The 12,303-nt window shown below is 43.9% G+C and overlaps 1 protein-coding gene across 1 annotated transcript in view; it reads right to left on the minus strand.

Moving 5' to 3' along the window:
• mapkbp1 (mitogen-activated protein kinase binding protein 1) overlaps positions 1-12,303 on the minus strand; it is a 73,302-nt gene that overhangs the window by 26,650 nt on the left and 34,349 nt on the right. The window contains exons 6-12 of the mRNA XM_045694835.1: positions 12,118-12,255; positions 10,230-10,412; positions 5,461-5,621; positions 4,238-4,427; positions 3,947-4,087; positions 3,409-3,593; positions 930-1,021 (exon numbers count right to left, since the gene is read on the minus strand). Coding sequence (XP_045550791.1) covers positions 930-1,021; positions 3,409-3,593; positions 3,947-4,087; positions 4,238-4,427; positions 5,461-5,621; positions 10,230-10,412; positions 12,118-12,255 — 1,090 coding nt within the window. The remainder of the gene's footprint in view (positions 1-929; positions 1,022-3,408; positions 3,594-3,946; positions 4,088-4,237; positions 4,428-5,460; positions 5,622-10,229; positions 10,413-12,117; positions 12,256-12,303) is intronic.

Below are 12,303 nucleotides of genomic sequence, written 5' to 3' on the forward strand. Positions count from 1 at the left end.
TTAATATCATTAATACTCCTATTAACAGGTGAGCCACTGGATGCGTCCCAAATGGCACCCTATTTCCTATACAGCGCACTACGATAACCTTATGGGCCCTTGTCAAAAGTAGTGCACTACAGTGCATTCAGAAAGTATTCAGACCCCTTCCCTTTTCCACATTTTGTTACGTTGACAGCCTTATTCTAAAATGGATTAAATAAAAAAATGTCCTCATCAACCTACACACAATACCCCATAATGACAAATCGAAAACAGGTCATTAGAATTTTTTGCAAATCAAAACTAGATGGTGTTCAGAGATAGATGGGAGGGGTTGAGGGGAGCTGAAGGGTGGGACAAAAAAAGAAGATAACTAATGTAAAACTATACTTTGTCCGTAAAATGTATATAGTATGTATAAGCTGGAAGTAGAAGCCTAAGTGTTGTTGTCCATTAGTTAACTCCAATTAGGGGAGGGGTGGTAGGGTTAGGAGAAAATAACAAAGGGGAAGTATATATATATATGGGGGATTGGAAATGATGCAGACAATTACATTGATAGAAGCAACAAACTATCTGCAATATTAAAGCTGATCCACCCACTAAAAAAAATGTTACATTGAAAATGACTAAAATAACTAACTTCTAGAGTGCTTTGAGAGTCCCATTCTATTGCACAAATGCCTATTTAGAGCTTCGATTTTACAGTGTTCATTGGGAACGTCAATTCCTACGACGCTCGTTTATAAAATAATTGACATATATTTGAGCACAAACCAACCTTCTTATAACTTGCTGGAGCTCTGAAGTGGTTTGTTTCAGAAGTCAACGGGAGGTTGGTGAAGCATCTGGCAAGCAGCTGAAGGTGGTTTATAACTCCAGTAGTATCATTAACCATGGTCTCTTTAATTTCCTCCCAGGAGAGTGGAAGCCACTGTCTGACTTACCCGTCTCAGGCTTGGAGTATTCCAGACAAAGGATCTCAGAGTCGTGGGCCTGAACGTTCAGAATCTCCTCCATGCTCACTAGCTCATGGATCCTGCAACAGCAATTAGAATAGAATAGTACTTTATTAGTCCTTAACACAACAAACACAACTTTTTTGGGAGGACCACATATGGTTCACAGTACAGCTGTCTCTCTACACAGAGACACCACAGGGCCGCAGTAGAATGCAGAGTAGACCGCCATCATTTACTTTTGTGTGACATTCTAATTTACAACAAGTAGCCTTGGTGTTCACCGGGTCCTTAGTGATCTAGCCATGGTGCATCCATCCATCCATCCATTTACAGTTGAAGTCGGATTATTTACATACATTTATGTTGGAGTCATTAAAACTCGTTTTTCAACCACTCCACACATTTCTTGTTAACAAACTATAGTTTTGGCAAGTTGGTTAGGACATCTACTTTGTGCATGACACAAGTCATTTTTCAAACAATTGTTTACAGACAGATTATTTCACTTATAATTCACTGTATCACTATTCCAGTGGGTCAGAAGTTTACTGTGCCTTTAAACAGCTTGGAAAATTCCAGAAAATTATGTCATGGCTTTAGAAGCTTCTGATAGGATAATTGACATCACTTTAGTCAATTGGAGGTGTACCTGTGGATGTATTTCAAAGCCTACCTTCAAAGTCAGTGCCTCTTTGCTTGATATCATGGGAAAATCAAAAGAAATCAGCCAAGACCTCAGAAAAAGAAATTGTAGACCTCCACAAGTCTGGTTCATTTTCCAAACACCTGAAGGTACCACGTTCATCTGTACAAACAATAGTACGCAAGTATAAACACCATGGGACCACGCAGCTGTCAAACCACTCAGGAAGGAGACGTGTTCTGTCTCCTAGAGATGAATGTACTTTGGTGCGAAAAGTGCAAATCAATCCCAGAAAAACAGCAAAGGACCTTGTGAAGATGCTGGAGGAAACGGATACAAAACTATCTATATCCACAGTAAAATGAGTCCTATATCAACATAACCTGAAAGGCCGCTCAGCAAGGAAGAAGCCACTGCTCCAAAACCGCCATAAAAAAGCCAGACTACGGTTTGCAACTGCACATGGGGACAAAGATCGTACTTTTTGGACAAATGTCCTCTGGTCTGATGAAACAAAAATAGAACTGTTTGGCCATAATGACCATTGTTATGTTTGGAGGAAAAAGGGGGATGCTTGCAAGCCGAAGAACACCATCCCAACCGTGAAGCACGGGGGTGGCAGCATCATGTTGTGGGGGTGCTTTGCTGCAGGAGGGACTGGTGCACTTCACAAAATAGATGACATCATGAGGCAGGAAAATGATGTGGATATATTGAAGCAACATCTCAAGACATCAGTCAGGAAGTTAAAGCTTGGTCGCAAATGGGTCTTGAAAATGGACAATGACCCCAAGCATACTTCCAAAGTTGTGGCAAAATGGCTTAAGGACAACAAAGACAAGGTATTGGAGTGGCCATCACAAAGCCCTGACCTCAATCTCATAGAAAATGTGTAGGCAGAACTGAAAAAGCATGTGCGAGCAAGGAGCCCTACAAACCTGACTCATTTACACCAGCTCTGTCAGGAGGAATGGGCCAAAATTCACCCAACTTATTGTGGGAAGCTTGTGGAAGGCTACCTGAAATGTTTGACCCAAGTTAAACAATTTAAAGGCAATGGTACCAAATACTAATTGAGTGCATGTAAACTTCTGACCCACTGGTAATGTGATGAAAGAAATAAAAGCTGAAATAAATCATTCTCTCTACTATTATTCTGACCAAGTGGTGATCCTAACTGACCTAAGACAGGGAATTTGTACTAGGATTAAATGTCAGGAATTGTGAAAAACTGAGTTTAAATGTAGTTGGCTAAGGTGTATGTAAACTTCCGACTTCAAATGTATGTGGAAAGATGCAGTCAGGGGCAGGGCTGCAGCTTGAATGGACTCTAACCTCCTCTAACCCCAATTTAACAACACGGTGATTGGGAGTCAGACAGGGCAGTGCACAATTGACCCAGCATCAACCGTGTTAGGGTTTGGCCGGGGTAGGCCGTCGTTGTAAATAAGAATTTGTTCGTAACTGACTTGCCTAGTTAAATAAAGGTTAAATAAATACATTTTAAAAAACACAGCTCTGAGAACACACACCCTCCCAGGAGTCTAATTAAGGGAATTGAATTAGGACAGAGGTGCTGATGCCTGAAGGGTGGAGATTAAAAACAAGGCTCCCTCTAGGAAGGCATGGGAGAGGTACTGTACCTCAGGGTTTTCCCCGGATGAAGGTCTACTAACCCAAACATTGATTGCTTAAACAAGATCCTATCAATTGTTTGTAGAGTTATCAAGGCTACCAATGTACTAGAGTTTCTCGTTCTACTATAGTTTCTTCCATAGACTTGCAGGTGTGCGAACAAACACTATTTTTCTCCGACAGTACCTCAAGGTGCCGGTGCGGTCGCCCGACGCCAGGTGCTGCCCGTCTGGGCTCACACACATGGTCCTGATGCCCGTCCTGGTCTCTGAGGTCTGGGGGTCGGCCTTCTCTCCGTTCCCCGAGTTGAGGCACTCTGTGTCCAGCAGGCCGGCCGTGTTGTTGTCCATGTAGATGATCTTCTGGAGGTCCTGGAGAGACAGAGAGAGAGAGAAGTGGAGGGACGGGTTATTAGCTGAGAAAACCATACACTGTAGATTCACCATCAATCGATCTCTGTCAGGTGGTTGTGTGTGCTGCAGAGTCAGTGTCCCCCTCTCACGGCATAACTCCTGATTCATAGGTTCCTCTCCTCCTTGAGTAGAACAACTATCTACCAAAACTCAATCAGCAGCCATTCGTGTTGAGATCAGGAGTTATTTAGCTTGACGGGAGTGTGTGAGACATACGTTGCAGGCAGCTGAGGAGGGCGGGGGTTACGGTTAAAGGAGGGGGAGTTGGTGAGCTAGCAGGAGTTCCAGGGTGTGTTGAAAGACAGACGTACGTTGCTGATGACGTTGCGGCTGAGGGCGGTGCTGTGACCGTCAGTGTTCCAGAGCCGGATGGTGTTGTCTGAGGAACAGCTGAGGAAGGAGCCTGGAGGCAGACAGGGCTGCTCACCATCACTTACCCTGTCCGGATACACCTGTCCAGGTACACAGAACATGGAACATTAGTAGACCCGACGTCTAGAAGAGATGATGTATACATTCATACAGATACAAGGTTTCAGAATGCCCTGACGAAGGCTTTGTGACGCAACATATTCCTCCAGGCCTCCCCTCCCTGGCCTTACCTCGACGCTCCACACGCAAGCCGAGTGGTAGAGGGCGGAATAGACCTTGCCCACTTTCCTGAGGTCCCGTACGTCCCACACGTACAGGCTGTGGTCGTTGTAGACACAGGACAGCCAGCGGCTCGCAGGGTCATATGAGACAGCCACCGTGTCAGGGTACCGGGCGTCCATCTTGTGGCTGAAGAGGTGGCTGGAGGGAGAGAGGGAGGGAGGGATGGGAGAGTTGATATGTAATAGCACTGTTACACTGTGATTTAAAAAAAAGTAGACATTGAATTTATAAAGCACTTTTCCAGAACCCAGAGATAATTTACCGTTAAAGTACAAAATACTTAAAAAGTCACCCAATACAAGGGTTATGGAAAAGCCCAACTTTAATGGTAATTTAATAGTTGTGTTTTTAGGCAGTTTATCAGCTGTGCTTTTGACCAGAACATGATGTGCATACTGGGAGAGGTCTGGCCTCTTTATGGTGTGTCCCACAGAAACTTCTATAAACAGTAGCGAGCTGGCCTTGATGGCAGGCTTCACTTAATAGTAGCTTCGTCATGAGCATAACTACACAGCCATCTATGGGCCCTGTTCAAAAGTAGTGCACTAAATAGGGAATAAGGTATCATTTGGGACACAACCATGCAGGGCGGCAGGCAGCCTAGTGGTTAGAGCGTTGGGCCAGAAGGTTGCTGGATCGAATCCCCGAGCTGACAAGGTAAAAATCTGTCATTCTGCCCCTGAGCAAGGCAGTTAACCCACTGTTCTCCCGGGGGGGGACACAGGATAGGAACACAATCTGATATTTAACTCCAGCTGGGCCCACGTGCATCCTGGATGAAAAGTAATAGCAAAAAGGAAATCATTCGGGGGTATTTTGTGTGGTTGGTGTGTTTGGTATTTGCATTGGTATGTAGAGTATGATGCTGTATGAGAAGCAGATACCACACAACCCATACCACTCTGCTAACCAACTAGACTGCTCTCACTTCCCACAGTCACAAAGAAACTATTCAGCCACTGGACACTTTATTCACAATCAGGGCATCATGTAAAAGTCATTATATTGACATTTAAATTGCTTGACTTTTTTTTAATAGTGTTCATTTTTCTTAAAATACACCCTTGCAGACACGAAAACCTCTTTACGTTGTTTATAATATCAACGTTTTGGTCTGAGACCTTTTTCCGAGACACTCACCTTTACCTCTCTGGCTCTGACTGACACTCACCTAGCCTCCACCACGGTGGCGATGTCTGTGCCCAGGCAGTGTGGGCGTGGCAGGGTACAGATGAAGTGCAGGTTGACAGGGCTGAAGACCCTCACGGTGCCGTCTGCACAGCCACAGAAGATCAGCTCCTCTGTCACAGACAGAGACGTGGCCTGAGTTGTCTGGGGAGCGGAGGAGAGGAAGGGGGGTTAGAGAGGACATACTGTACAAACATATACACACCGTTGCTTCCCCTGCTATTGTACAGAGTATACGAGACTGGCCACCACGTCTGGCTCTTTTCCCCTCTGCATAAAACAGTTTCAATTGAAAAAACATTTGTTGTGTTGAATTAAGGAGTGGGATTTTAAAGAGGCTCTGGATGTTAATTTAAGGGCCTTTCAAGCACCACCTTGAAAATACTCTAGGGGAAACACTGACGATCTGCTGCACAACATAGGCTTATAGGTCTTCAGGGAAATACATTTGCACAGACAGCAGAAAGAACTAGAGTGCTGTCTGTCACTGATATTGAACCGATTGAAGACCATTGTCAGTGAAGCATCAGAGAACCCGCTTCTTGGCACTAGCACTCAGCACCACAGACTTGTTATTTTGTGTAAATACTGATTGCTAATATCTGCTCATTTCACTTGCCAATATTACCGACTTTACTTTCGCTAGGCCCCTGGGCAAACAATATGAAAACATCTCTCAAGTAATTTAATTTAGGCAGAAGATGTGGCTTCACTAGAAAAGCAATATTGTGCAAAGTTAACCGCAGAAGCAGGATGCCAGAAACAGAATGATATGCAATATATTTCCCTGTGGTAAAGCTGAAAGATGCAAGGTATCCAGAAACCACAAATGCTTGCGTGCAGCATAATGAGATCTAGGCCTACAGCTTGTAAACAACAATATCATTTTCCAATTTACCAGTATGACGCTTAGAATAATGTATAACAGCGATTCAGCCAGCCATGGTGCCCAGATTGGACACATATTTAGCTCCAAGTCCAACAACAGTAATTTACTCAATCTTTTACACATTCCCCCATTGGGCTTGGGTTGCCAAAGCATGCTGTGCTTCCCTACAATTTAAAAATATATATATATATATTTCACCTTTATTTAATCAGGTAGGCAAGTTGAGAACAAGTTCTCATTTACAATTGCGACCTGGCCAAGATAAAGCAAAGCAGTTTGACACATACAACAACACAGAGTTATACATGGAGTAAAACAAACATACAGAAAAATAAGTCTATATACAAAGTGAGCAAATGAGGTGAGATAAGGGAGGTAAAGGCAAAAAAAGGCCATGGTGGCAAAGTAAATACAATATAGCAAGTAAAACACTGGAATGGTAGATTTGCAGTGGAAGAAAGTGCAAAGTAGAAATATAAATAATGGGGTGCAAAGGAGCAAAATAAATAAATACAGTAGGGGAAGAGGTAGTTGTTTGGGCTAAATTATAGATGGGCTATGTACAGGTGCAGTAATCTGTGAGCTGCTCTGACAGCTGGTGCTTAAAGCTAGTGAGGGAGATAAGTGTTTCCAGTTTTAGAGATTGTTGTGGTTCGTTCCAGCCATTGGCAGCAGAGAACTGGAAGGAGAGGCGGCCGAAGGAGGAATTGGCTTTGGGGGTGACCAGAGAGATATACCTGCTGGATCGCGTGCTACAGGTGGGTGCTGTTATGGTGACCAGCGAGCTGAGATAAGGGGGAACTTTACCTAGCAGGGTCTTGTAGATGACCTGGAGCCAGTGGATTTGGCGACGAGTATGAAGCGAGGGCCAGCCAACGAGAGCGTACAGGTCGCAGTGGTGGGTAGTATATGGGGCTTTGGTGACAAAACGGATGGCACTGTGACAATCAAGGCATGCCAGTGAAGCAACCATCTTAGTAGGGGAGAAACCAAAACATATGAAAGTGACAGCATCAAGTGGCCTCTGGGGAAGAGGAGTGTATGGTGAGAGTCCAGTTGTGAGAGAGGATACTTTCTCTCCTGCATGTCAGATATGCAGTTCATGGGAGGGGATGAAAGCCAAATGTCCCAGTTTGATGTAGTGGTTGTGGTCACTTGTTACAGGCTAAAGCACCTCATGTTTTGAAGTCCTTAAAAATCCCCACCAGTAGCTTCACAGTGAGAATGTTAAGAGCGTCAACTAATCAATTGAGTTGAGAGAAACAATAGTTGTTTTCTTGATGCCAGGATGGAATGTGAGGTTGATGAGCTCTGAATCAGACAGAGCAAGCATTGTCCAGTCCTCTTCTCCCTCGCTCTCTCTCTCTCTCTCTCTCTTTCCTCTCATTCTCTTTTCTCTCCCCCACTTTCATTTCCATTCTTCTCTCCCTTGCCCCCACCCACCCCACCGTAGCCCTGACCCACTTCAGCCCTGTTAGCACGAAGGTGCCAGGCCAAGCATTGCCAATCAGGTAGGGATCGCTCTCTGGTAGAGTGGGCTCTAATAATGTGGTACAAGTTCAGGCAAAGGTTGTTGAGACCTCAAAGTCTGCATCCGAAATGGCACCCTATTCCCTTTATAGTCTTCTATTTTTGACCAGGTCCCTTTAATCTCTGGTCAAAAGTAGTGGCAAGAAAAAGTATGTGAACCCTTTGGAATTACCTGGATTTCTGCATAAATTTGACATACAATTTGATCTGATCTTCATCTAAGTCACAACAATAGACAAACACAGTGTGCATAAACTAATAACACACAAATTGTCTATATTGAATACATCATTTAAACAATCACAGTGTAGGTTGGAAAAAGTATGTGAACCCCTAGGCTAATGACTTCTCCAAAAGCTAATTGGAGCCAGGAGTCAACTAACCCGGAGTCCAATCAATGAGATGAGATTGGAGATGTTGGTTAGAGCTGCCCTGCCCCATAAAAAAACACTCACAAAATGTGACTTTGCTATTCACAAGACGCATTGCCTGATGTGAACCATGCCTCGAACAAAAGAGATCTCAGAAGACCTAAGATGAAGAATTGTTGCCTTGCATAAAGCTGGAAAGGGTTACAAAAGTATCTCTAAAAGTCAGTCCACGGTAAGACAAATTGTTTATGACCAATTTATACAGAAATCCAGGTAACTCTAAAGGGTTCATATACATTTTCTTCCCACTGTAAAGAATAGGGTGCCATTTGGGGACGCATACTAAGGCCCCTCCATCAAAGTACTGCATGAATTCTGACGACCAGATGAAAATACTGTACAAGCTCACTGTTTGACCTGATAATTCCCATGCATTTTTCTTTGTACAGTACATAGCTAAAACCCAAACAGAGCATAATCCCACAAGTCAACATGACCTTCTCAGGCCCTCAGGATATGAAACCATGAAACCATGAGGTTGGCACTAGCAATGATGTGAGAAGTATCTATCGAAGGCCTGGGGTGAAAACCTTGTTTTGTTCTCACACCAACACCAAAATGAGGTGACCAGTGATGCTGAAATCAACTCTACCTCAGGTTTTAATGTGAATAAAGGCTAGCCTATATCGAAGAGTGATGCTAACGATGGCATACCTTTTTTCACATGAAAATCTGGGGGAAAATGTATGTTAATGCTTAAGTCAACTTTACCCCAGGTTTTAAATGTGATTAAACAGGTATACTTATCTAAGGCCTGGGGGGGAAAATCAATGAGTTCATAGAGATACAATGTGTGTTCTATTTCATTCTGTGGATAAGTTCATATGTCATATTGTTTTCACACCAACGCCATTATAAACCCTCTATACTTTGTTCTGGAGTGTATGTATAATCATGTGGACACAAGGTGATGGAAACTTTGAGTGAGGACAATGGACGGCCAACATCTGGTGTGTGAGCAGAAGGGACATTGAGAATGACGACGACCACTAGGGTCAAGTCAAACACACACACAGCCAATAGGGAGGACAGGTGGGCATGATAGAATGCAGTGCTCTGAGAAAGCCTCCAATGGGATTCTCGGAGGTATCGGGGGAGGGTGGGGCACAACTTTCAGCTGATGTGACATGGAAGTGACAACTGCTGCAGCACAGATAAGAGACAGACTTACTGTGATGATGTCATTTTTCTGGACAGTGTAAGAGAAGAAGCAAAAGCAGAACAAGACTAGTATTAGACAGCAGCACGGAGGGGCAAATTAACACTCCTACAGGACCACACCCCCTACACGAGTTGTCTGTCTATAATGGACTTTTAAGAAGGGGCTTAAAGCAGTGTACTGTATGACACAGTCGGTGGCTACATATTACATCTAGAATTAGGATATAGTAGCCAGTCAAGTGGCTTGAAAGTTTGAAACTGTGCCACAAGTAGATTGAAAAGGGGTTATTTTCTAAGCTGGTTATGCAGCAGAAGCTGCGATAAGTCACCAGCTCTTTCTCTGCCAACGTTTACACATAATCGGTTCTGTAGTGATACGCCATTCATTCACACGGTTTTAGACTAAACGATTCATAGTGTTACTCTCCGCCTGTGGACACAGCCAGGCAGCTACAGTTCCAGTGGAACCGGAAAGTAGCCTATTGCCTAAATCTGTCCAATAAAGTGGAAAGGTGAGCAACACCACACATCTAGGAAACTCTAAAATGTCATTGAATTCAAGGTTTCCTTTCCATTTTATATGCCTTTTTAACCTGGCAGCCAAATACTTTTGAGTCAAGGAGACCAAATCTTGATTCTATGAATGACTCCTTTAACAAGGCTCATTTCCGTTTTCCGTTGCAAAATGTTTTGTTACGTTGTGCCTTTACTGAACATGACCCAGAGTTTAAAGTCACTCACCCTTAGCTCCACCCATTTGTCCAGCAGCCGTTTGTCATTGAACTCGCAGAGCAGGCCTGAGGAAGTGATGCAGAAGGTGCTGCCGGCTTTACGACCCTTCCCACATGCCACGTCAGAGAAGAAGTTGTTCCTCAACTCCCCCAGGAGCCCTGAGCGACCCAGCAGAGGAACTGTGGCGTTCACCTAGCAGACACAGGGAGGGAGAGAGGGAGGGAGGAAGAGATATTTGAGAGACATTGCTATGGGGTCTGACAGACCTTGTCCGTCAGTTTGGTATGTTAACCTAAACCCGTCAACAGTGAAGAGGCGACTCCGGGATGCTGGCCTTCTAGGCAGAGTTGCAAAGAAAAAGACATATCTCAGACTGGCCAATAAAAGGAAAAGATTAAGATGGGCAAAAAAACAGACACTGAACAGAGGAAGATTGGAAAAAAGTGTTATGGACAGACTAATCTAAGTTTGAGGTGTTCGGATCACAAAGAAGCAGATCCGTGAGACGCAGAAAAAATGAAAAGACGCTGGAGGAGTGCTTGACGCCATCTGTCAAGCATGGTGGAGGCAATGTGATGGTCTGGGGGTGCTTTGGTGGTGGTAAAGTGGGAGATTTGTACAGGGTAAAAGGGATCTTGAAGAAGGAAGGCTATCACTCCATTTTGCAAAGCCATCCCATACCCTGTGGACGGCGCTTAATTGGAGCCAATTTCCTCCAACAACAGGACAATGCCCCAAAGCACAGCTCCAAACTATGTAAGAACTGTTTAGGGAAGAAGCAGTCAGCTAGTATTCTGTCTATAATGGAGTGGCGAGCACAGTGACCGGATCTCAACCCTATTGAGCTGTTGTTGGAGCAGCTTGAACGTATGGTACGAAAGAAGTGCCAATCAAGCCAATCCAACTTGTGGGAGGTGCTTCAGGAAGCATGGGGTGAAATCTCTTCAGATTACCTCAACAAATTGACAACTAGAGGTCTGCAAGGCTGTAATTGCAGAAAATGGAGGATTCTTTGACGAAAGCAAAGTTTGAAGGACACAATTATTATTTCAATAACAAAATTATTATTTATAACCTTGTCAACATCTTGACTATATTTCCTATTAATTTTGCAACTCATTTCATGTATGTTTTCATGGAAAGTGACCCCAAACTTTTTAATTCTATTTTACCAGTTAAGTTGACTGAGAACACATTCTCATTAACAGCAACCACCTGGGGAATAGTTTCAGGGGAGAGGAGGGGGATAAATGAGCCAATTGTAAGCTGGGGATGATTAGGTGACGGTATGAGGGACAGCTTGGGAATTTAGCCAGGACACCAGGGTTAACACCCCTACTCTTAGGATAAGTGCCATGGCATCTTCAATGACCTCAGAGAGTCACGACACCCGTTTAACGTCCCATCTGAAAGACGGCACCCTACACAGGGCAATATCCCAATCACTGCCCTGGGGTATTGGGATATTTTTTAGACCAGAGGAAAGAGTGCCTCCTGCTGGTCCTCCAACACAACTTCCAGGACCAACCCTGCTTAGCTTCAGAAGCAAGCCAGCAGTGGTATGCAGGGTGGTATGCTGCTGACTTTTGAATGGTAGTGTAGAACATTTAGTTTGGGCATCAACATGGATATTGAACTTGACATCTGACATCTGTCATCATCCTAATAGCTTCCTGAAGAGAAGAGTTTCCAAAACTGGTCCTTGTGACCTCCAACAATTCCACATAAAGTATTTGTTAAATTCCAACAAAATCACACCTAATTAGGGTGGCAGGTAGAATCTAATTTCTTCTTAAGTTAGTTCGTTATTATCTCATTCGTTCATTAACTCAAAGAGTTATTATTGATCAGTTATGGATTAAGTCATGCTGTTGTTGGTGTGACCGACTGTAAATACCTTGGAGGATTTGGTGTGATCCAGGTACCAGAACTTGACGTGCCTGTTCCCTGCCGTGACAAAGTAGGAGCTGTCGTCTGAGAAGGACACGGCCGTCACTTTACTGGAGACTTTGTTGGCTGCCACCACAATGTTTTTCTGAGACAGAGAAAAAAATAGCACAGAACAAGGACTGTAGATCGACAT

The sequence above is a fragment of the Salmo salar genome, chromosome ssa01 (assembly GCF_905237065.1).
Source record: "Salmo salar chromosome ssa01, Ssal_v3.1, whole genome shotgun sequence".
NCBI classification, from domain to species: domain Eukaryota; kingdom Metazoa; phylum Chordata; class Actinopteri; order Salmoniformes; family Salmonidae; genus Salmo; species Salmo salar.